Source organism: Pseudopodoces humilis, chromosome 8 (assembly GCF_049639895.1).
Source record: "Pseudopodoces humilis isolate 2021_Gansu_Grassland_sample_001 chromosome 8, ASM4963989v1, whole genome shotgun sequence".
In the NCBI taxonomy this organism is placed as follows: Eukaryota; Metazoa; Chordata; class Aves; order Passeriformes; family Paridae; genus Pseudopodoces; species Pseudopodoces humilis.
The window spans coordinates 12,228,158-12,252,407 of record NC_142207.1 but is presented as its reverse complement, the minus strand read 5'-3'; the positions used below and the strand labels follow the sequence as shown (position 1 = coordinate 12,252,407).

General features: G+C 40.2%; 1 protein-coding gene across 2 annotated transcripts in view; it reads left to right on the top strand.

Annotated features, from left to right (window-relative positions):
* The first annotated feature begins 13,918 nt into the window (after window positions 1-13,918).
* Window positions 13,919-24,250, top strand: part of PTPN4 (protein tyrosine phosphatase non-receptor type 4) — a 111,578-nt gene continuing 101,246 nt past the window's right edge. For both annotated transcript variants that reach the window (XR_015773065.1, XM_014249392.2), the window contains exon 1: window positions 13,919-14,023. Coding sequence is in view for 1 of the 2 variants with exons in the window: in XM_014249392.2 (XP_014104867.1) it covers window positions 14,011-14,023 (13 nt within the window). In the remaining variant the exon portion in view is untranslated. The remainder of the gene's footprint in view (window positions 14,024-24,250) is intronic.

Below are 24,250 nucleotides of genomic sequence, written 5' to 3'. Positions count from 1 at the left end.
CTGTCCTGGCTGTGTCCCCTTCCAGCTCCTTGTGCACCCCCTGCCTGCTCACTAGTGGGTGGTCCAGAAAAGGCCTTGACTGTGTATGTGCTGCTCAGCAGTAATGAAAACACCACGAATTATGAGCACTGCTTGCAGCACAAATCCAAACCACATCCCCTGTGGTAGCTACTGTGAAGAAACTGAGCTCTAGCCCAGCCCAAGCCAGCACAGTGCAGAAGCAGTGCAGTATTTCTTGAATGTGCTAAATAGAAAAGTGGTAACCTGATGGGAGTTTATATCATAGGGTCAGTTTACGTGTGCATTCATTTTCCTATGCTTGATACGTGAAAGTGGTATCACTCATCCAGACTTTCCTGGGGTTAGTTCTACCATAAAATGACAGGCACTCAACAATTGTGATCTGAAGATAAGTTAAATTTTTCAGTATCAGCAGTGCATCTTTCTACATGGCTTGGGGCAGTGTGATTCATTATATGCAAGAATCTCCTGCAAGAATATTAACTAATCTTATAGGAATATAAATGTGTTGAAGAAATTTGGCCCCAAAAATTGCTTCCTTGCTTTCAGTAATTCCTATTACTATTTCTTTTTAAGCAAGCTTTCCAATACTGCAAACTGCAGCACTTCCTGGCTTTGTTGCTGTTTCTTGTATGGTTAACTGGAGCAAAAAAGGTCCCCATAATATTTGGGTTTCTCCTTACAAATGGCAAGAATAAGCTCCAACCAGTGACTTTGAAAACTTAATGCTTCCTCCCTGGTATTCCTTACCAAGAAAAATTTCACCACCGAAAAATAGTCTGACACTGTCCAAACACAGAAACCAGCACAAGTGGAAAAGAAACACGGGGATATTTTTGCTTTATTTCCTAGTATATGCAGATAAAGAGCCATATTTATCTGCACACATGAAATAATTTAAACTTTTGTAGTACCCTACAAATTTGTATTCCTCCTTCCTCCCCCACTGGCAATAATGTGCCACAAAATGAGTTCTCTAAGTCACCTCTTGTCAGGCCGCCACCTGTGTGGTCCTGCCTGGACCACAGCAGCTTCATGGAGGCACTTGGCAGGGCCATGGGAGAGGCTGCCTGACCTTGCTGGTTCTCATGTCTGACTGTGATGGTCTCTCTCCAGCCTGTGCTCTTGCCATGAATTGGCTCTCACAGGTGTCCTGCCACATCTGCCCTTCCTTGTGCTCTGTGCCCCCAAATGCCTCCAGCTTTGCCAGGAGGAATCCTCATCCTTATGGCTACCCCTTGGCCTGACCTCTCTGTTGGAAGGCTGCCAGTAAAATTAGAAATTAATTTCAGGTCTAGTAGTGGTTTTACATGATGCAACTGCTTGTCTGCTGGGAATATTATTCAATTCCCAGAATCACTGGGCACTGAACAGACTGTGCAGAGTAACAGTTTTCGATCAATACTGACCTGAGCTGGAGATGAACCCATCTGGAAGAGATGAGAAGTTCTGCAAAGCTCCCATTTAAAATTCCCTTTGACATGCCAATTCCCTACTACTGGCCGATCCCTTCTTTCCCAGGATCATTATGAACCAAACTCTATTTCATTTAGGTCATGACCTTATGTCTGATTTTTCAGAGAATTATGACCTACTTTGTGGCTGGGGTTTGTGCTTGCTTTTAACTCTTCAGCTGGAGTAAATAGTAAGGGAGTTAATTACCAGAGGAGACACATTTATTTTTAATACATTGAATAATTTATCTTTAATATTTCTAATAGCTTCTCAGTGTAACCAGTGAAATGTAAAAATATTTAGGGCCCTTCTTTGTAAATCTGTTGTTTTTACTCCTAACCTTGATGAAGTGTCTTATACATTACTGCAGAGTATTAAATGAAATTCTGCCAAAATTAAATTAAAGTAAATTAAATAAATTTCTGGCCTGAAATACTGTAAAGTGTCCATAGCTTAGAATAATGGTGCATCTTCCCACTGGCTAAACTGGTCTAAGCCTAACCATGTGTACAGGAAGAAAGGAAAAGCAAAATAGGAGATTGCCCCTCCCCACACTCTTATTCCACCTTTCTCTATACTAATCTGAGGATGAGCTTGTGAATGGTCATTCAGGAGGCCAGGGCCCAGTTTGTTGACCATCTGGCCTAGATCCTCAGCTGATGTATATAATTTATATTTTGAACCTCATCACACCAGCAAGCAGATTGTGTTCCTGAGCAGTAAATATTGACTGCTATGAGGCCCTATTGAACAAACCATTCTTTTCTATTCAAGTTCTTTTCCCAGATTAAGTCCAGATAAGCAAATCAAAGCATGTCACAGTAAGATAGGCCAACATAGCAGGGTTCTGAAGCTGCATTTTGATTTTTGCTGGAAAGAAAGTATGTCACCGATGCTGTACCTTAACCAGGTCATATTACAGTTTCCCTAAATTATATTTACCCCTTTCCTAAAACAGTCAAGATGCTGCTAATTGGGCCATAACATACAGCACTTTTCTGAATAGCGTGGTACATAATAAGCAGACCTCTAGGAACAGGGAGTAACCAAAGACCTGATAGAGACACAGCCCTGAAGACCTTAATTAGCTGAAACAGTCTCCGACCTTCACTTTGCTTTGTCCAAGTAGAGCCTCCAAAACAGGCTGTAACACATTTCTCCAATAAAGTTGTCACACGAGAAAGGCTGCACAGCAGTGCTTGGTTGGGCCTGCCTGCACTGAGAGGCAAGAGGATCTCAGGTTGTTTACCAGAAGGTGTTGCACAATGCATAAGTGAAAACCAGGCTGGCAGGCTCTGTGGGAGCCACACTGCATAGCACCTCCCCAGCTGCCTGGGTCAAAAGCTTGCATAACATCAAGAAAAGTAATGTGTATCTGTGATAGTATTTGAAAAAGCTCCATAAAAAAATATAATCTAGTGTAATTTTCCAGCTCAGCACGGGATTTTGAATTTCTAAGCTATAAAGAGAAACAAAAGACTAGTTCGTATTGACATATATTGTTTGGTTAATTTTAGATTTTGTGGCACTCTCGGTAAACCATTTCACACATTTGGGTAATTTCTTGATACAGTTGCATATGAGTAATAATGCCAGGAAACACTAACTTGCTTTATCCCTCTCATGCAGTGCCAAGTAAGAAGCTCTGATGAAGTCAGAGCAGTTACTCCAGTGTGAAACGCACAAGTCTCACCCTCACACCACACAGAGCAATGCTGTCACTGTTTTGTTTTAAACACACTGTTCTGCGCTGAGTCTCCAAATTTATGTTATTTGACTCAATAAATGTTTGATGGTCTCAGTGTAGCATCTAGTGGAGAAAGGGTAAATAACAGAAAAAATGCAAAGCAGAACAGTGCCATTAATCCTGGTGGACAGTGGGGATGAAAGTGTGCCCCATTGGGGAGGGGGAATACTGGGAATGCTCCCTCAAATCATTCAGTGGAACACTTTGAGGGTTTCTGCAAAGTGGCTGCAGTTAACTGGGTACAGTGCAGGGCTTCTAATCCTGGCAGAGCAGGATGGTATCACTGGCCTGGATCCAGCTCAGGAGAGTCTCTGTTTGAGGTACACAATTGCTATGAAGGCAAATTGTCCTTTAGACATATCCTTAATTAGTTTAAATTTGCTTTTGCTGCAGCAAGAATGTTTCTGTCCTGGCTTAGTCTATTGTTTTGTTTTTTGAGTTCCTGCTAATACTGTCTCAAATTTAACTACAGAGTCAGAGTTGCTGTTCCCCAGATTTTGTCCTGACTTAGCCCTTACACAACCCAAACGATGTCAGTGTTGCAGCAGCTAGTCACACTGGAAACACCACAGCCAGATCTGGCTCACAGGGGACTTGGCTCAGGTCTAGTCCAGGACCGTAGTGCAGCCAGACCTTGCAGGGCTCAGGGAAGTTGTGAATGCACAAGCAAAGCGGGAATTGTTCCCGCTGCCTTTGCATATTTAATCTGGGATTCAAGGGTTTAGCTTTCGAGACATACCAAATCTCAGCAAGTCGTGAAAAAAGGGGTCCTCTGTGTAATTATTTAGCAACAGCAAAAAAAGCTTAGTGTAACATTTTTAATATAATTTTTTCTGAATGTCATTATTATATCCTGTTTATAAACAAATTAGATTAGCATATCCATGGTAAAAGAGAAGAAATCTTAATTTTCATTAACTGTGACCTTAGCAGAGTAAAGAATAGAAGGCTTGTTTTATAATTATTTTCTTTAAACTTTATTGTGACTTTTCAAGTGCATAATGTCTTTAGTATTTTATGGGGAGGTGAACAAAGAAGCACAAATCCATGCACCAATCTGCCTCTAGGCAGAGTTCATAGTGGAGAGTCCTCCACTGTTAGAGGGGGGAGACAGCTATGAAATTAATGATGGGTTTGTAGAGCCAGTTCCTCATGATATGGCATGGAAATGTGCTGCCTTGGGCAGGAATACAAAGTAAAGGGTATGTCCCTCATTAACAGTACCTCCAGAGAACACTGTGATTAATCCAAAATTATCTGAGATACAATTTCTTTGCAATTCATGAGGCATCTGTATGTTGCCACGTATGTGTAGCAAGCAATTACAGAAGAATCTGCATTAGCCTTGTGGCGTTAACCAATAGGCAGCAGACTCAAGGGTTCCCCACTCTGTATTTGTCCTTGCTGAATCTTGGAAGCAAGACAGATCAGATCTGCTCACTCCTTCATCCCCATTAGCACACTGAAGGTGTAAAGTAGGGAGGATTCTTGTTTTCCTACCCTGGTGCAAAGAGCAGAGCTGATAGTGCTGCCTGCAAGCAGTGGGACTGCCCAGTTGTCTTCCAAAATGCCTCCCAGGTCATCTCCTAAAGTGTCTTTCAGCTCTGTCTTAATCTCAGTCCAACCCCCCATTACTTGATGTTTTCTACTCCTCTGAACTGCTGGGGGTCCTGTCCAGTGACCCCAGAACAATGTTCACTGCAATGAGGGTAGCTATCCTGTTTTTGAGTACTTAAGAAAGTACTTAAGACATCACCAAAAAACCCCTCTCACTGCAGTCCAGTGACTGAGCCTGGAGCTGGAGAGAAAGCTCCAGATTTTTACCTTTTTACACAGAGAGGAGTTCACGGACACCTTCTACTGTCCTAAAGGCGACTTGGGAGTATCAGTAACAATATTACTGTAAAGCCAAGCATTCAAAAAAGAGTTTGTTTCCAAGATTGAGAAATAATATAGGTGCATTTTCATTTTCATTCTGTTGTTCTTTGGGGTTTTTTTCTGACTTTCAACTTTCATGTTTCCAAGTCCCCACAACTATTATGACTAGAAACATCATCATTATCACTCTTATCAGTACCATGGCTGCTTGTAACACTAGTACATGAAAGCGAAGTTTCTTAGATAACAAGCAAATTTTATGAGCTGTGGGTAACATTAAAAACCTGTTGTAGATCAGATAAAAGCCACATTAAATGTGCAACTAAATGCTAGCCTTGGTGGTGGTGTCACCAGAGCCATGAAGCACTGACAGATCCTGTCCTCTGTGTGTGGTCCCTTTGGGGCTGAGTAAATAAGGTGCAGGTAGGGTTGTTGTGTAAGAGCAATACTGTGCTCTGTTGGTTTCAACGTCCTGAGTCCATAGGGCTGCCAACTCATCCTTTACTGGTATCTCTCCTCTTCCCTGGTAACCCAGAAGCCAATTTTGTGTCTGTGAAAGCATCTTTCCAGGGCTCTATTCACCAAATGGCAAATAGTTTGAAAACTTCCACTGGCTCTCTGGTCCTCTTGTCTTTGCTGAAAGTTTCAGATGTCATGTGGTACATTCCATCCATTCTATTTTTAGGATACAAATATTTTTAAATAAAAAGGAAAACATACACCATTTTGCACTCTTGATCTGAATATATTTTTATCTGCCCCATTAGAAAATGCAGTGAGCTGAATTTTCTGTAAATGTTGATGCTTCTTATTATAATTAGTCTGGCTAATTTCTACACTATCAGTCCAAGCTTTCTAAAACTTTTTCTACTTATGACTACTCAACTTTGCAACCACTTCAGGAAGCCATAAAGTGAATATTCTATGAATCAAAAATGCAGAACAGATTGTACAGTTCCTGGAAGAACTTTATCGGTCAAAAAAATCTGTCTTGGCAATTTTTTTGCAGGGAGGCCAGAATATGGGTGTACCAGGAAGTATTTTGCACATATGTTTTGTTTAGCTGAGTTGCTGCTGTGCCATCTTTGTCTTTTTCTTAGGACAGGCCAAATTTGGCAGTTTTCTGTACAGCACTCTAATTCAATGTCACAGCAAACCACAACAGTCAATAAACACTTTTATTTTTCTCTTCAGAGATATTTGTTAAGAACACTTACTTTGGAAACATGTCATGTTATACTGCAATGGAGGAAGACATTTTCAGGACTGAGGCTGCATTTCTGGCTATGTTTTACCAGCAGGGGAAAAGCCCTGCACTGCTGCTAGCTGTTGGCAGACAATGCCAACCTCAAAAACGCAACTGTGAAACTGCGGCACGGCAAGAGGTGACACACGGTCTCCTCTGTGTCTCACACGAGTGAAGAATTCTGTGCAAACTTTTATGAAGAAGCCTGGGAAAGCTAAAGGAACCAAGCACTACAGTATTTTTTTTAATCCACAGCAGAAAAAAAAATGGGAAGGGGTAACAGAGAAGCCATTTTCTCCTCTCTTCTTCTACGTGTATTGGTATTTTTCAAAAGGTTTCCTGATATTCTGTTGGAAACAGGCCTGAAATATGAAACTGCCCATCTGAAAGGGTGAGCCCATTCCAGTGTTTGCCATGTAGATCAAGGAAACAAAACCAATTCAAGGAACTTCTTTACCAATGTACAGTGTGTTCTGCTTATCTACACAAGCTGCTGTCACCTTAAGAGAATAAAGTGGCCTTCACTCAGGGATCTTAGCAACAGAAATGTAAATAGCACTGAGTACAAAACACAGCAACCTATGCACTCACATCATTCTTATTAGAACCAGTGCTATCTGACTTTCAGCTTTGAAAGAAAACTATCTACTTTCCTGATAGTTACCTACAATTCAGTCAAATACAGGTCAAGGTAAAGTTAGGGAAAAATGAAATAAAGCCTGTGGAGGTGAAACCTTTATGTGTGAGCTGCTCATTTCAAATATTACTTGAATTTTTTTATCACTGTAGAAAGAAATCAATAGTAGAATTGAACTAATTCCTCACAAATGGAGCCCACTTTTACTCTCCTTGCTTTTTTGCACGTATCTTTCTCTCCTCCCAAATACTCCAGAAATTTTCTGAAAAGTTCCAAATCCAGAAGGCTTTAGTGGCAGTTGTTAGTGCTGGGTTGCTTAATTATGGACTTAGAAAAAAACTATTTTAAAACATGCAACAGAGCTAAAACCAAAGTTATAGGCCTGCTGCAGAAATTACTGGGTGAGGTTCTTTGCGCTAAGTCAAAATGAAGGTCTAAGTAAACCGTCATTTTTGGCTTTGTATCTGTGCAGCTGGTTTGCTGCTAAATTAAGATCACTGGATCTCATCTCAAAATGTTGATTTGATTAAACCCCTTCTAAGGTTCTAAAAAAGTTCATTAGATGTTTCATTCATTTCAATGTTTTGCTAGGATTTCTCAGGTTCAGTCCCCACAGGATATGACAGGAAGCTAGAGGTGTGAGGTGGGGATGTCTTTCTGCTGCAGCTGTAATAAAAGAAAGGCTGGCCTGAATCACACCAGAGGTCCAGGTAACCTGGTGCCCTGCAGTTCCCTACAGTGGAAATATAAGGACAGAGCAATTGCAGCTTAATTTCTTCTATTTACCAGTTCAATCACTGAGTATCTAAGGACAGAATTGGAGGCTTTCTCTATTTCTCTGCAAAGCAGCCTGTTTTTCTGTTAATTTGTCTAGGAACTTCTTGCAGCCCTAAGTATTTTTGGCATCTAAAAGATCTCATGATGATGAATTATCCAAATTAAGCAGATGTTGTTTAAACAGTACTTCCTTTTGCTTGTTTTACACTTCCATTTGAAAAAAAATATTATAGATTCATCATTGTTCTCATAAGAAATGAGTAATTGTTGCCTGTTCACCTTTCCCATGTCAGATTTGATTTTTGATACCTGTATTATATCTCCCATTTCTCATCTATTTTCTAAATAGTTCCAGAGTAATTGATCTGTCTTGGAAGGTATTCCATCTTTCTGATCAATCTGGTCCCTCTTTTTCATGTTTTTTCATCTTTTTCCAATGCTTAAGATACTACCATGTGTCAAGATGCAATAAGCAGAATTTTGTCTTGAATTAAAGGAAAGAACATGAATCCTGAAGATTTATACAGTAGTTTTTTATTTTATTATTTCATTTTCATTCTCTTCTGTCCTTATCAGTCCTGACTCTCTGAGCAGTGAGAGAACAATTTCAGAAAACTATCCATAATGACTTCAAAATATCTTTGCTGACTGATATGAACTAATTAGAGTCTACTATGTTGCACAAGTAGATATTTTTTTGTTTTCCTTTCATTGACATTTCATTTTAGCTGCTATTTTATCACCTACCCCATCTTTATCATGATGTTTTTTCTTTTGGCTACTTTGTGTCAGCACTTTTGATTTTTCCTGAAAAATTGTGAATCCCTAGAAAACACTGTCCAATCCTGCTTCACTTACCACTTGTGAATAGATTGTAAAGCTCAGGTGTGTTTGGAATCTCACTGGTTACTCCCCTTGTAATCATTTACCCATCCATCTTCCCTTTGAAGCAGTTACCAATCACAAAGACAGCTCCCTTCCTGGGCTTTGTAAAACTGTTTGGGGAAATCTTTATATGTGATTGCTTCAACCAGGCTGCATGTTAAATGTTCTTCACATCATGTCCACAGCTCCTTTATTGGTCAGACTGGGAAGATATCCCAAACATGATGTCTGTGTCTCCCTGAGTCCCACGCATTTGGATTTCCTTTCTGTGGAAATTAGACTGAGAGTAAAAGCAAACTGAAAGGAGGAGAGGAGGAAGAAGATAGCAGAAGATGGTACAAACTTGGTCTTCTTCCAACAGGGAATCGATTATGGCTGAAGACTCCACTGTCCCAATCTTTATACAAAGTCTACATAAGCCAGCTCCTCTTTATCAGTATTTGCTGACTTTGCTGACATTTTTAAAGCACTTCCAGGTTTGCAGTTTCTGCTTCTTCTCATTACATGGTGATGAGCCATGTGTTAGACTGACTGGATAGTTATTTCTGTTTTCTCTGAAGTCTTGTCTAAAAATTTCTATTCCTCCAGAACTGAGTTCACTCCAAACCAAATAAATTACAAAGCACATTAACAGTTTGGTGATTTCAGATCCAAGCTCCTTTTGAACCCTGGGGTGAAAAATACATTGTCGTGGCAGTCAGGTACTGTACAGTTTACTAACTTGCTCCAAAACCACAGGTACCCAGTTTTGCAAATACGTTTTTTCTGACAATGCCCCTAAAAAAGGTTTTGTTGTGGCAATCACCTCAAAATCTGCCATAAAGAACAGTGATGGAAAAACATACTTGGCTTTCTCCAGTTTTCCCTGAATACTTCTGTTACATCTCTGTTGTCTGCTAGTTCCTCACATTCTCTGGCAGATCTGTTTTTAATGTATTTGGGAAAAAATAAATAATTATGCTTCAAAATATTTTTTTACCTGGTTTACTATGGGGTTTTTTTTGCCAGTTTATGCTATTTGCCAGAATTTATGATTCTCCCTTTGGACAGAAGGAGAAAATGACAGTATTCCATGAGTGAATGCACAAGTGGACTTCACAAAATCACTTGGCTGTTTGCAGTGGGTATCTAGAAATTCAACTTTATGATACTTTGATGTGCATTAAAGGCAAAGAAGTTTGTCAAAGGCTGGCTGGAGAAAAAAAAGGACTTTGTGAAACATGATCCAAAACTCTAAGTACTGAGGTCTCCATTATCTTTCAGTTTTAGTGCATTTCTGAGCATTACCTTTTACATATATTTATAAAAGAAATACAACCAGCCTCCAGACTGGATGATAGCTGCAACAATCTTATCACAAATTACTATTTTGCAGTACTCCAACAATTAGTACTGTTGAGCCCTATGGCACCAGATATTGTGTGAACTTAAAGAGAAAGTGAGTCCCTGTCCCAAGCAGCAAAATTCCTCTGTCCCCATAGCTTAGAACACTGTTGAACACTCATGTTCAGTATTTATGTCCATACTATGCACTATGAATATATTAACAGTGATCCTAAAGCCATGTTCCAGCACAAATTCTCTGCCATTTATACTGAGCAGAGGCATTTCTCACATGGGATTTGGCCAATTTTAAGGTTGTTCCCTGAGTAATGTGTGTATGTTTTAAGGAATTTACTTAATTAGGACCTTACTTTATAGAAAATGTATCTGCTAATAAATATATATTATGCTTGATCAAGCTTAGTGTTAAGATTAAGTGCCTTGTCCCCTTTTCACAGCTAAACTCCACCTGTGGTGAGAGTAATTTATCTTGAATTGCTTTAATGCTGTGTTTAAGTAAGTCTTCTTGGCCACATAGCAGTTTGCATGTATTTCAGTGAGAGGCTTAAAATCCCATTCACATTTTTAATATACATTTTTCTCACATAAATTATCACAGCTTGGTTGGCAGGTCTTGCATGAGTAATAAGGTTGTTGGCACAAACACATACCACAGATCTGTTAGGTAAAGGAGAATCTTTTGTTTGCTTCTATATTTACACAAGAGGTTTAACATGTACAAAACAGTTTAAGATACTGGTGTTTTACTGGCAGGACACAGCAAGCCATGAGATAACATATCCTCCCCGAAATGCATCAAAAGGGTACAGATAAATCCCCATATACTGGTTTGGAAATTAAACTCTTGCTATGCAAAATATCTTCGCAAAACACAGCTTTCATTGCTTATATACACAGGCAGACAACAGCCAGAAACTTGCTGTTATATGAAAGAGCCATGCTCCTGAAAGAGAATTGAGCTGAATGCACTTTTTACATGAGAAAGGAATGTGCTCTTTCAAGTAAATAATGACAAACTGACATTTCAGTTTGCTTTCTCTCTTTCATTCATAATTTTGGGAAGTGATTGGTCAGGGTATAAAATGTGTAACTCAGAATTCTGCAAAGTAAGTTTTTTGCTGAATTCTGCATTATGAGGTCTGAGCAATATCTGCACTCAAACATTCTGCATTGCAATTTTGCTCCATTGCTGTTGTAAAAGCATGAGCTGGAGAACTTTGTCTCAATGTCTGTTTAGTGCTCTTGCAATGTAGGCCTGACCTGAAGTACTCTGCACACGGTGGGAATCTTCCACTGCCTTGATTTAGGGCTTTGAATCAAGTCTTCTGTAAACAACAAAATGCAGAAAAGACAATGTATTGCAAGAAATTAACTTTGGAATATATATATAATATCTGTATGTCACCAATTTTGTTAGATCAGCAAAACAAATCCCTTTACAACATTGCATGGTTACATTTGCCAAAACAATATTGTGTACTTCTACAACCATCACATTGAGTGGTTTGGGTTGCTCCTCCATCACACACTAAGTTGAAAGTAACATATTAATTATTGCTCTTCTCAGATTGAACGTAACTATATGTTTAACACAAACCATGCACAAGAAAATTATATGAACATGTGAGGCAGAATGGGAATCTTAAGTGCAAATGGATTGAAATGTATGTGTAAAATTTGTGACTAAATTCTATACGATCTGAAAGAGAATTATCAGGAAGCCAAGACAACCCTGCAGCTGAGGATGCCTTTAATGCACAGAACATATGCCCTGCTCAAGAGGCCGGCAGCAGCTCACAAATGCAGGATGCAGTTGCTGGATGTTTCTACTTGCACCATAATCAGTCTGTCAGTGTAACTACAGAGATGTTCAGGAAGAGCTGGAGAACCAGGAATGCAATAAGGAATGCATTACTGATGCTGTGTGTATTATTTTGGGGCTTTATGAAATCATCAGTCTAGGAATTGTTCAATCCAGGGGAATCAATCACATTTCAAGCTTTGTCATCTTTTAGACTTTCATTAATAAAATGTAAATCTCAGCAATTTATAACTGTTTTCTACTCTTTATCATTAAGAGGTCTATTATTTTCAAGTGTTCTAGAGATTGTGATCTGAAATTTCGGCTTGATTGCTTTTCCCAGATTCAGTATTCTCACCCCGGATTCAACTTGTTCCTGAAAGAAATCATGTGGAGTATCCTGTATATTTTAATACTCACGTAATGGGAGAGGCTACAAGCCCCTGGATTATTTAGTCCATTAACAGGGAGGGGGTATGATTACTTTATTAAAAGTAAGTGGGGGAAAACACTGCTAAGAGGGAAGGACTTTGTAAGCAAAAGAACAAAACTGGCACAAGAGCAATTTAGGCTGGAAATATATATAAGGTTTGCAAACATCAAACGAATTGTATTTTAGAAAGCTTCCTAATTAGAAGAGAACATGCAAACTCCTTTAGTATTACTCCACATCTTGCTATGGTTAGGATTTTAATTGTGAAATCAAATAACTCATTCCCAAACACTGGACTCAGTAATCTTAAGGGTCTTTCCCAGCCTAAATGATTCTATATAGTCTATGTGTCTGTTATTAGGTAAAGAGCTTGTTGTGAGAGGTTGTGTTTTAATAAGTGGACATTAAAGACGTTTTTAACCAAACCCTTTCATACACAGGACAAGTACATCAAAGGACCGGGTTGTGTTAAATCACGTCTTTGAACGCAAACCTTCCCATGGGCCACTTATGAAAATCTTTATGTGGCCAAGAGGCACAATACATCTCATACTCTGGAAAGCTCCGGCAAGGACCTGCAGGCAGTAATGACCCTCTGGGACATTTGCAGGATGAGGGTGGGTGGCCATGTGACCAAGGCGGAGGGTTACGACATTAAGACACCCCTACTGCTCTTCTGTGGCTCATTTTTCCCTACGAACGGAGCGGGTCAGAAGAGCAGCCTGCGGCTCCCACGGGCACAACCTCCTTCAGCAGGACCTCGTCCCGCGGGCGACGTGAAGGCGGCGGCACAGCAGCGGGACAGCGGCGGGAAGCAACCACACGCAGCCACCGCCACTGAGGGCCGCGCGCCTCAGCGCCCCCCTACGGGCGTGAGTGACGGCTCAGCTGACCAATCCGTGTTCACTGCCGCCTTCAGCCATGGTAAACCCCGCCAGTCAGACCGCCAGGTGCACTCTCGGTCCTGCTCCCTCCCTTTTACGGACACACGCTGGACCAATAGAAAGGAGAGCACAGTGCCCGCCCCCCTTCGGCTCTCGCGAGCTCTCGGGGGCCGCCTCCCGCCCGCCGCCGGGTGACTGCGCAGCCGCCATGTTGGTTGCTATGCTGCCCGCGTGAGGCGGGTGGGAGGGCTGCGATGAGGGGAGGAGGCTGCAGGCCCTCCCCCCTTCTGCTCCACGGGCGCTCGCTCGCTCGCTCACCGGCAGGGAAGGCGCCTCCGCAGCGCCCCGCCGCTCTACCTCCGCCCGGTCCCTTTGGCCGCCCGGCCGGTGCTGCCTGCTGGGCAGCCGCCGGCTCGTGCGAGGCAGTGCCGCGCCCCGTGAGGGAGAGTCCCGGCCCGTGCGGCCTCTCCGGCCGGTCGCTGTGAGGAGAGGGGGGAAGGAGAGGCCGGAGGGTGGGGGTGTCCTCCGCCTTCCCCCCGGGGCTCCTTCGTCCTCTTCTCCCCAAGCTTTTTCCCCCTCCTCCCCCCGCTCCCTCGGCCCAGCCGCTGCAGTACGATGCGGCGCTTGCCGCTGCGGCGGGACGCGGGGCGGCTGCTGTCGCTGGTCCCGAGGCTGCGGCTCGGGCGGGCGCTGCGGGAAGACTGAGCGAGGGGCGGGGAGCGGCGCCTCCGCTCCCGGTCTCGATCCCGCGGGGGGTGCGGGCGCTGCGCGTGCCCGAGCGTCTGCGGCGCGCGCGCCCGCGGAGGCGGGTTGGGGGTCGCGCGGGGCGGCAGCGGCGCGAGCGCGCACCCCCCGCGCCTCTTCCCTTCGCGGTCCCCGCTCCATCTGGAACCAGGACGTGGATGTTACATGAAGGTAAAGGCGGCTGCCGGTGCGCTTGGGGCTCGGGGGTGGGGGGCGGAGGGGTGCGGCAAGCCGCCCCCCTGTGCTGTGACCGCCCCCCCCCCCCCCCCCCCCCCGCCGCTCCCCCTCCCGCAACTTCGCGTTCAGGTCGCCGCGGGCAGAGAGCGACTCTGCCCTGAGCCCTTTCGGTGGAGGGGTGGCGTGTGTGTGCGCTCTCCCTCCGGTTCCCTCTCCGAAAAAACAGGAGAGCCGGTTCCCTTCTGTGGAAGGGGATGTGGGGGCTGTGTGGAGATGGGGGGGGGGGGGCGAGGGGGCGCGTAAACAGCCTCGAGGGGAACGAGCTGCGGGGGTAGTTCAGGGTCTCTAAAATGCGATGAACTCTGCGGAACGCCTGAAACGGATTTTTATTTTAGCGTGTTTAATAAAAAAACTTTGCGATCCTGTGCTTTCTAGGCACATGTGCGCGTTGCCCTGGTTATGGGCAGGGAAAATAGGTTTGAGTGCTGTCGTTGCATTCCTCTGGTACATTTTTAGTGTCTCCCTCGAGCAGAAGGCTTGTATAATCGTTGTGTGTATATGCGACAGAGGCTTTCCGTGTACCTGGTGATGGGTTAACTCGTGCATGCTGTTGCAGCACCGGCTGGAAGAGGCATAACGTCTTTTTCCTTTCAAAAATCTCAAAGAGCGAGTAGCTAAAACTAGATAGCTGCCAGTGTACGTAAGTGTACGTGAAATGTTCCCACCTCTGGTCTGTTCGAAGGATAATCATCGTTCAGATGTAAATTACACGTGAATGAACTTTATGCTACTATTTACACCCATCCAGGACTTCAGTGTGGCCAAGCTGTTATAATTTCTTCGACTGTGAGATAGAAAATATTTGTGTGATTTGTGTATTACAGAAGTGCTAATGGATCTCATCTGAAGAATAATTGTTAAACTGCAGTGTGCACATACATTTACTCACCCACGGGGCATTTCTCTTGCCCTGAGCTAAACTCGGAGCTCAGTGGTAAAGGGGTTTTGTGAGTGCAAAAACTCATTTTTGTCTGCTTGTTTTGGCAAATAAATGCTCTGTAATGTTGGGAGCCACCGACGTGTTCACAGGCGTGCAGACGTTGTGTGCTCATCACATTGTAAATGTGCATTGCAGGAATACAGGAATGAGTTACATTAGAATTGGTAAACCCATTTTTTATTAGATATATATATGTTGTAGGAAAGTTTTCCAGTTCATTGCTTGAACGTAATATATTCAGTATTATAATCTTATGGATGCCATTTTCTTGACAATGGATTTCTTGCTTCACTGACCTAAAAAGTTGTTTATACATATTGCCATGACTCTGGCTTGCACCATGTTGATAAAATATGATTCTGGGTGATAAACTTACAAATATATACATGTGTGTCAATGTTTCCCAGGCAAGTTTATACTTTATAAACTCAGAAATGTCCTGTTGGTCTGATTTTTTTGCTAAAATTTTGTTGTCATTACAGTTTCTTTGTGTTTTTAGATGATGTGTGTGTTTTTAAGTTTAATTTTTTTAAGTCACATTAAACAATGAAATACAAATGCATTTTCCTCACAAGCAGAAATGTATTAAATAATTTTACCTTTCAGTATGTTTTCCTTATGTTTGAAGTTAAATTTGTTTGGAATCAGATTTACCTATTTAGAGTTTACTTTGATGGTTACTTCTTCAGCAAAATTGTCCTTGGAACATGCATTGTTTGTTGCCATGCTTTACCATTCTTATGTCCTATTAATGTCTAATTTAGATTGTACAGTATTGATTGAACACCCATGCTAAAAATACTTTGAGGGTTGGGTACACTTACACTTATAGCAGCAGGAGAGTTCAGCCAATACTGTTTTTCTGTGACTAGAATTAATTAATTATTAGCAGCTATTTTTGTAAAGCATGAATAAAACCCAAAATCCTGTAATCTTAGAAGTAATGCTAATGGCTCTGTGGAGTGGATGAGCTCTGTTAATGAGCAGAGTTCATGTAGTACTATTTACATGTCACTGCCATTAGCATATTTGAAATATATGATAAGTTAATAGTCAGGGTGCATCATTTTGGCTCAGATCCTGCAGTGGCTCCTGTTTGGGCAGATGGATCCACCTGCACAAAAGTTGCTGCAGGAATGTGAGCTCAAACATTGGTTCAGTAGACATCAGGCCTGTGTTTGTGGCGGGCATTTGCTGTGTGTGAATGTTTGGTTGTGTTTGTGTGATGTCATAGGGGCTTCTGGGCATGCAGAGCTCCAGGGCTGGCAGCCTAATACAACAGTGTGTGACACAATTACTCGGGGATAAAGGGACTTTTAAAAGATTGCTTTCATATTGTAACAGCACTGCTGAAAGGTCCTGAGCAGCATCTGGGGGTTCCATTCCACTGGGTCATTATTTATGGTCGTTACTTTATAAGGATTTTGTTGAGTCTATATGGGAGTTTTGTGCATTGGTTTATGTTCACATAGAGAAAGTGGGATACACGCTTTGCAAACGTGTTCTGGAGAACTGAGGGGAAGTTACACTGGAGGGGAAGGTAGCCAGGATGGGTTAGCCATAAACTCATCTGTATGTGGGAACAAGAATAGTTTGCTTGGGGCAGTTTAGACTTTGGACATAGTCAGTAGGTTGGGTAAATGTCTTCTGAAAATTACAGTGAATTGAATATTCTGTTTTAACTTTCCAACTGGTCAGAACTTTAATTAAAACAAAGAGTAGACATGTGCATGGGGTTTTTTGGTGTTGGAATCAATCTTAAACTGTTTTCTTTAAACTGATAATAGCACATTTCTGTGGTTTGTCTTCTTACTGCCAGTAATTTGATCCTCTGATTTATCATGATTGTACCTTGCTCCTCCCCTTCCCCAGTCCGGATTTAAATTTGGTGCAAGATCATATGAATCCCTTGCCTTCACGTCCTGTTTCTGTGTCACCTCACTTCCATTCCCACCAATTAAAAAAATGGTCAAACAAGAGAATCTTTCAGCAGATGGTTGACTGTGCTTTTTTTTTTTTTTAATACCACACTTTCACTCTGTTGCTGTCACTTTTCATAAAATGGCCACACAAAATTCTCATGGGCATTAATGTCCTCCAACCTAAATAACTGTAAAAATGGTTTGTGTATGTATATAATATGGAATTATTCATGGGGGAAAAGAAGGAACTGTGAAGGTGGAAGAGCAAAGGGAGGGGAGAATGGCTCGAGCTGGAGACAAAACCCAAGGAGCTTAGCAGTGGGGTGGTAATACAACAGCAGGTCTTTGCTGTCTGGACCAGCTGTTCATATATGCTTGTTTGGGAATAGAAGCTGTTTTTCCTTCAGGACTTATAATCCAGTGAAGTAGCACAAAAACAATTTTATTTGGCTTTTGAAATCCTTTAATTTCTAAAATTTTGGAGTTCCTTTTAAGTCTATATATATATCTCTCATTATTATAGTATTATATATGCAAGTACATATTCCAAATCTCCATCTTTATTTTGGAGAATTTCAGAATTATTAGAAAACTATTGCTGTTTGTCACTTACAAGATCAATTACTTCAAGTTTATAGCAGTTAAAGGGTTCACAGAAGTTTTATTGACGTGCTGACATACCAGAATTCAATGTCCAGATGAGTAGGTTAAAAGAATCTGGTTAACAGCACACTATGTCTGTACTGGCTGTATTCAGTGTCCGAGTACATGCCACAGAATGTTACAGCTGGTGGTCACAGAGCTTCTCAGTAGATCAGACAAACAACTCAATGAATTTGTCTTTGAAATGTGAGAATTGAACCAGCTTCTCCTTTCTCAGCTTATGCACCTTGAAAAAAAGACTTGGTAGGGTGATGCAATTAGACCTCTCTTGGCACACTACTTTGTCTCACACTGCAATTACTTTTTGGACAAGTTTACTGTGACTATTGGATGATAAATGCAATTCCATTTGTGTGGTTTATGAGACACTGCCATCTCTACAGTTACATGAGGAAGGGGGAAATGGCTAATATCCATTTAAAAATAAACAGCCTTTTAATTATGAGTATTTATGATCTGTAATGAGGAATGCTCTGGGAAATATTTTCACTGATTGGGGTGTGAAGTGAGCTCTTCATTGCCACTTCACCATTTTCAGTCTGACCCTAAGATTGATGAGGAAGAAATAGACAATCCACTTTTTCTGTCATGTACATTCTTACACTGTCTTTCTGCGTATTTCTTATCTTTTTCAGGGTAACTAGATTAGAGAATAATAACTGAATTATTCTGCTTGACCAGAAGTCCAGATCTTCAAATGACAATCAAATGTGGTGCTACTAGAGATTAACATTTTCATGCTTGGATTTTTTTTTAATTTTTTAAATTTTTAGTTTTGTAAATTAGAATGTAAATTAGGTGTAGATTAGGTTTAAGGAGGATGTGTTCAGTTTTCTTATTAGCCTGGGTTTTGGACTTTAAATTAAAAATTTCTAAATATGTCCTAGTCAAAACGTTGATCTGACTGGTGCTTTTTCGTGGGAAACATCAGTTTAAGTCTGAAGGTATTGAGTAATGTGTGATTTTGCTATTTTGTTTGATAGTTTTAATAAGCTAATTGGAAAAAAAAAATGTAAGCTCTTTTCTTGTGTTTGCTAGGAGTAAACCAAAAAACCAATTTTAATTGGTTTTGGTTTTGTGCTTTAACTGTGCTTGGGTTAAGCAAATGATCCTCATTTTGTCTCCAAAAGGTTATTAAGACAGTTGAGTGTACTTTAGCTTTTCCCAAGTCCTTTGGCCAGGTTTTTGTATTTGTGTACCAACATCTCTCTGACCTAGAAACCACCCACTTGCCCAAAAACCCAACCAACCAAACCTCCAAAGACTGTTTTGAATCTGCTGCAAAAAACTGAAACCAGAAACAAATTATATCAGTACTGCTCGTGTGTCAGTTATTGAGTACAATGAAAGTTACATAAGTAGTGTTTTCTTAGATGAGAAAACGATTCTTAGTTAAGTAATTTGTTTTTTTTATGGCATAGGTCAGGTTTAAAACCGAAATTCAAACTGTATCAAACAATGATCAAAATGTATCAAACATGATCATGGATCGCTCTCCATGTAAACCAGAGCAGCAGCTGGTTAAAAGAGCCTGCTGTGGCTCCTTTGTCTCTGAGATGAGCTGGCATACTTTGTTTTGGAGGAGATTAACAAGTGAGATTGCTGTGTTTTCTGGACACAGTGGAAGGTAATATTTGCAAGAGTCTAGCAAATGGATTTGATAACACTGCAAAGCTGTGTTTTTAAAAGGAGAAATTCAAGTGTGACATACCAGAACTTGTGCTCTCTCTGGGTGCCAACAGAGATGCAGTGCTGAACTAACTTCACACTTAGTTTGGGCTTGAAATAGAGCTAGTTGAATAGAGTGGTTAATTCCTGTCCTTCAGGTAGAGAAATAACCGCATGGTCAGTAAGATTACATGGAAAATATACCAGTCAGTGGAAGAACAGTTATTGCTATTAATGCTCTCTGAAGTTCCAGCTTGGCACTGTTTTTCATCTGGGACATGAGATAATTTCTTGATGGTGCTTTCCCTTATATTTTCCTAAGCCATGAAGTTGCAAAACATGTTAATTGTCATTAAAGCTCTTATAACTGATTTGAACAAAAAAATAATCCAAAATGTGATTTTTTCTTTGTACAGAAAAAAATGCTTCTCACATATTACAATTGTGATTCAATGCTTTTGCTTAAAAAAAAGACAATTTAGGAGGAAGAACACATTATAAAACTGGGTTTGTTTTCTTTCCATTAACCTTGTCAGTGAATTCAGAGATTTTTGGGGGAAAAAAACCTACAGGCTTCCCATGAAAAATTGGCTTTGGAGAGAGTTAAAATTAGCATATGTCACTTTGCATTTGTCTATCTTGATACATGTAACAAGCTGTTAGTGTCATCTGAAAAAGTGAGACATATTTGTGTCTTTTGATGTGTAAATAAGGTTAAAGATGACCAATGCTGATGTCCAGTGATCTGTTGCATTGTAAATTGTTTTTTCCCGTGTGAATTGTGTGTGTGCACTGCATATGCCATGTTTTGTACTGTGTCTAAACTGCTTATAGTCTCAGTACTGCTCTAAAAATGTTTTCCTGAACTTAGAGTGCTCCTATTTAGAAAAGCTCTACTTTTGGAGAAGGGATGTATATCAGTTTGTTAGACTTAACAATAAAATTTTATGGAACTTGCCATTTAAGTTTTAAATCTGTGGCCTGTAACCTCCAAACTGTGAGCTTCACTTGAGACTTACTTTGGAAGAGGTTCTTGCCTTTTTTTTGGGAGGCAGACTGCAGTTAGGACTGATGCCACAGTCTGTTTTTAGTACTTGAGTGCAAATGAGGCTATGGATGAGTCTTGAGAATCCTAATCTACAAGTAATTCCCCACTTACTATGTTTTAGGCTTGTGTGTTGACTCTGTAAGAAGACAGTGCATCCTGTTAGCTCATCCAAGTGCACCTGCTTTCCATAGACAGATCTGTTTAATATTTGGAAGGATGTAATGTTTCTGAAAAGAAGGTTTTGAAAGACCGAAATGTGTCTGCCTCTAAAACTGAAGGGGTGTATCAACTGTCTAAGTTGGGATAGAAAAGAGAGGAAAAAGGACAGCTGCCCTGCAATGATTTTAAAGTGTGTAGGGTTTTGGTAAACAACATAATGAAAAAGAAAGGTAAATTATTTTTTTTAATGTCAGCAAATCTCATGATCTGTTGTGATATTTGTGCTGAAATAACCATGGTACACACAACCACACAAGGGAGAAACTGAAATGCAGAAGTGGTATTACAATGGAATAAACACACCAAATGGTTATATTATGGGGTCTTACCTCCAAATGATTTGAATTTTTTTTTGGCTTACTTGTTTCCTGTGAGCTTAAATAAGACTACTGATTTAGATTCTTCAGTACTAAGGGCTGATAGTTGCTGCTGGTTGTAGTTCTGTTATCTCAAGTTTACTGTACATGCAGCTGGGTGAGGAGGGACAGAACATTAATGGTGGCGAAAGTTTCTTACCTTTCTTAACCCTTCACTAAGTAACATTTTGCTTCTCCTTTCATTGTATGATATATTAAAATATACCATGTAATTCAGATTTGTAAACTACTCGGGCTGGAAGTGGCTTGAATTTTTTAAACCTTCAGATATTCAAATTTGGACTAAGAAAATAATTTTAGAGTTTGTTGTTGGGAAAACATTATTTTTGCTTTGCTTTCCTGTGTGGTGTAATGTGGTTACAATTTTTTGGCAACTTCACTTAATAGGTTTGCTGTTAATTAAGAGACTTACGGTATTGGTGATACTGTCTCTTCCTTTTTCTCATAGTATAGATTTGAGTATCTTGTTCTACGGTTCCTGGATCTGCTTGGGGAAGTGACCCTGAGAATGTGTGCCTGGGGACGGATGCAGTGTGGTGGGGGTTCCCTGGGTTCTTCTGGTAAAACTGTTCTTGACTTTCCACAATACGCATGCCTGCAGAAACTCTGGATTATTTGCAAGCTTTGCAATAGTTAAGTAAATTGTATAGAATTGAATAACAGGCATAATAAAGGTATTAATTAAAATATTGCTGCTTTCAAACACATCCACTTGAAAGATTGAGAGACATACAGTAAGAAAACGAGGTGTGTGTAACCACCAAGGATGTATATATACGGTTTCACTTAGAGCAGAATTCCTCAGTAGAGGACTAGAAAATAGATTGAAAATGAACATCTGACAAAAAGTCCTCCAAGAGGAAATTCCTGCAGGAGAACTTCATTCTTGAGATTAATTAAATGAAAGATTAGAAATTCTCTAGATAGCTGTAAGCTATTTAATAAAACTGAAATAAGCAATTAAAAGACTGGGTTGTAGTTACTAGCAGAAGCATTGCCTCCTTTTAATGATCGTGGTGCTGTCCCCTCCCCAGTTACATATGTTCTCCCTCCTTTTATGGGAAAGCTATATGGGAGCTCATTAATGCTGGATGATTTCTGCAGGATTTTCATAAAAAGCATCTTTCTCTGAGTAAGGGTGATGTAGATAATAATTTCTTTGGCATTGGAAGCACATACACAATCCTGAGAAAACAGAAATAAAAGTGCTTTGTAGAAATTATACTAATGAAATATATGTGAGAGAGTAGCTTGAAAGAGAAACCTGATTAACATCTAAAACTTCAGCTCATGTTCAGCTACCTTTGAATAGAACTTATGTTGCCAGTAAAGCTACTTTCTCAAATCTCTGTTTTCTATTTCTAAGTTACATTGGTGTAACCATTTTCCAATCCACCTCTTTACAGTCTTTTTTTTTCCCTTTGTTTGCCAGACAAACAGATTCATTCTAACTGTTGTGGGAAATGATTGTAGCTGCTCTGGTATCTGCAAAAGCCTTTTTCCACTGAAGACTTTCATATTCATTTGAATATATTTTGTGTTTTGGTGTGCCACGATAATTGTGTGTGCTCGAGCAGTTGTGTACAATAAGCTGGGATGTGTTATATGACCAGAGATCCATCTCTCATCGGATAGTAGAGCGTGATAGCAAATCATGTCATTGTGTTAGGACCAAAGATGTGTAACTGCAGATTCAAAGTTGCCATAGTTCAGCAGAATGAGTGTGCCATGAGTAATAAGGAAAAATAGGAAAAAAGAAATAATATGTGTATTGAGCAGTGCTATAATAATAATTTTAAATTGCTTCAAAATAAGATACTACTTAAGTTGTTGAAGAGCTCTCTTGGTAAGATTATTTTAGAAGTGCTCATTACTTCCCATGAGAAAATAAATGTGGTTTCTGTTAAAATAAAAATAGGCTGATACAGAAGTTCTGAAGATAAGCTTATTAATGTTATTATTTTTCTGCTGTAAACAGAAAGCTCTATTCTAAAAATCTTCTTTTCAGACTTAAATGTCTCTTTTTAGTACTCAGAAAAACCCACAGTCAAAACTTTTCTTTTGGCAGTGTATATCCTCATTTTGTTAGTGTAATTAACATATATTGTACACTTTGGATATATCTGTATGCATAGTAGGTAAAATATCATTATATTGGGTGTATAGTGGACAAAAAGATGGAGTGATAAGATTTTAAAATTCTGTAAAATTAAGCTATATTTTACTATAGATTATATTTGAAGAGTATTGCAAGTTATTTAGAAGTAATGTCTGAGAAGCAAATACCAGTGTTTATGCTTCCTCTTCAGGAGTGATGGGGAAAATTATTTTAAATATTGTTTTTGTATTAGACTTATTTTCTGTCAAACCATATCATGCACTTCAAAAAATATTGAAATGTTCTGTTGACTTTTAGAAACTTTTTGGCAATGCAACACTCTCCATTTATTTTGTCCCTTGTTTAACAGTTTTTGTGTGTGTTTTCAAAAGCACTTCCATTCACCATTCAAGGAATTCAATAGAATTCTAATAGGAACTGCACATAAATAACTACAGAAATCAATGCTTCAATTCAGCCAAGAGTTTTTTTGTGACTTCAAAAGCCACAAGAACATTTATTATTAGAAACATACAATTGACTTTTCTTGTATTATCATTTTGCATAGTGATTTGGTTTTTACCACCACAACAAGATGTTTGACAGTTTCATTTGAAAATGATGTATTTACATTTGGCATTCCAAAACAGTGTAATTTTTGTCTTTTTTCTCAAGCTCTATTCGTTTTATTTTGCATGTTGTACTCTGTGCAGAAGTTGTTAGTGAAATATTCACTGGTGGATTTTTCCTTAGACATCAACCAAATGTTAAGCATAATCTCCTGTTCTTATATTGTGACGAAAATATAAAAATAGTATTCAGAGAATGGAGTTGTTTGCTTAATTTTCATCTGTTCCAACTCATGCAGTGTAAAGTAAGTCCTCTCCTTCAAAATGCTCAATTTTCTTATGCTAACAACCACAGAAGTGACCAGCCTGTGATTGTGCAGGGTTATGCTGGAAGTACTTACAGCCTTCAGTGTTCACATTACACCTTAGGCCATGTCATCTGGAACATCTGTTTTGATCCTGAAGTTTTTAGGTGGGTTCTAGGAAGTGAGATTATCTCCAAGGAGGTGGTTTGAGCAAACCAGAAGCTTTAGAAAGTTGATGTTTTTCTTCTGAAGTAATCCAAAGATGCTGTGATGTGAAATACAGCACTCTGTGTTCGGTGGTGTTTTACTGCCTTATGAACCCTTTGAGTGGTGTTTTGGGTAGTGTCCATTA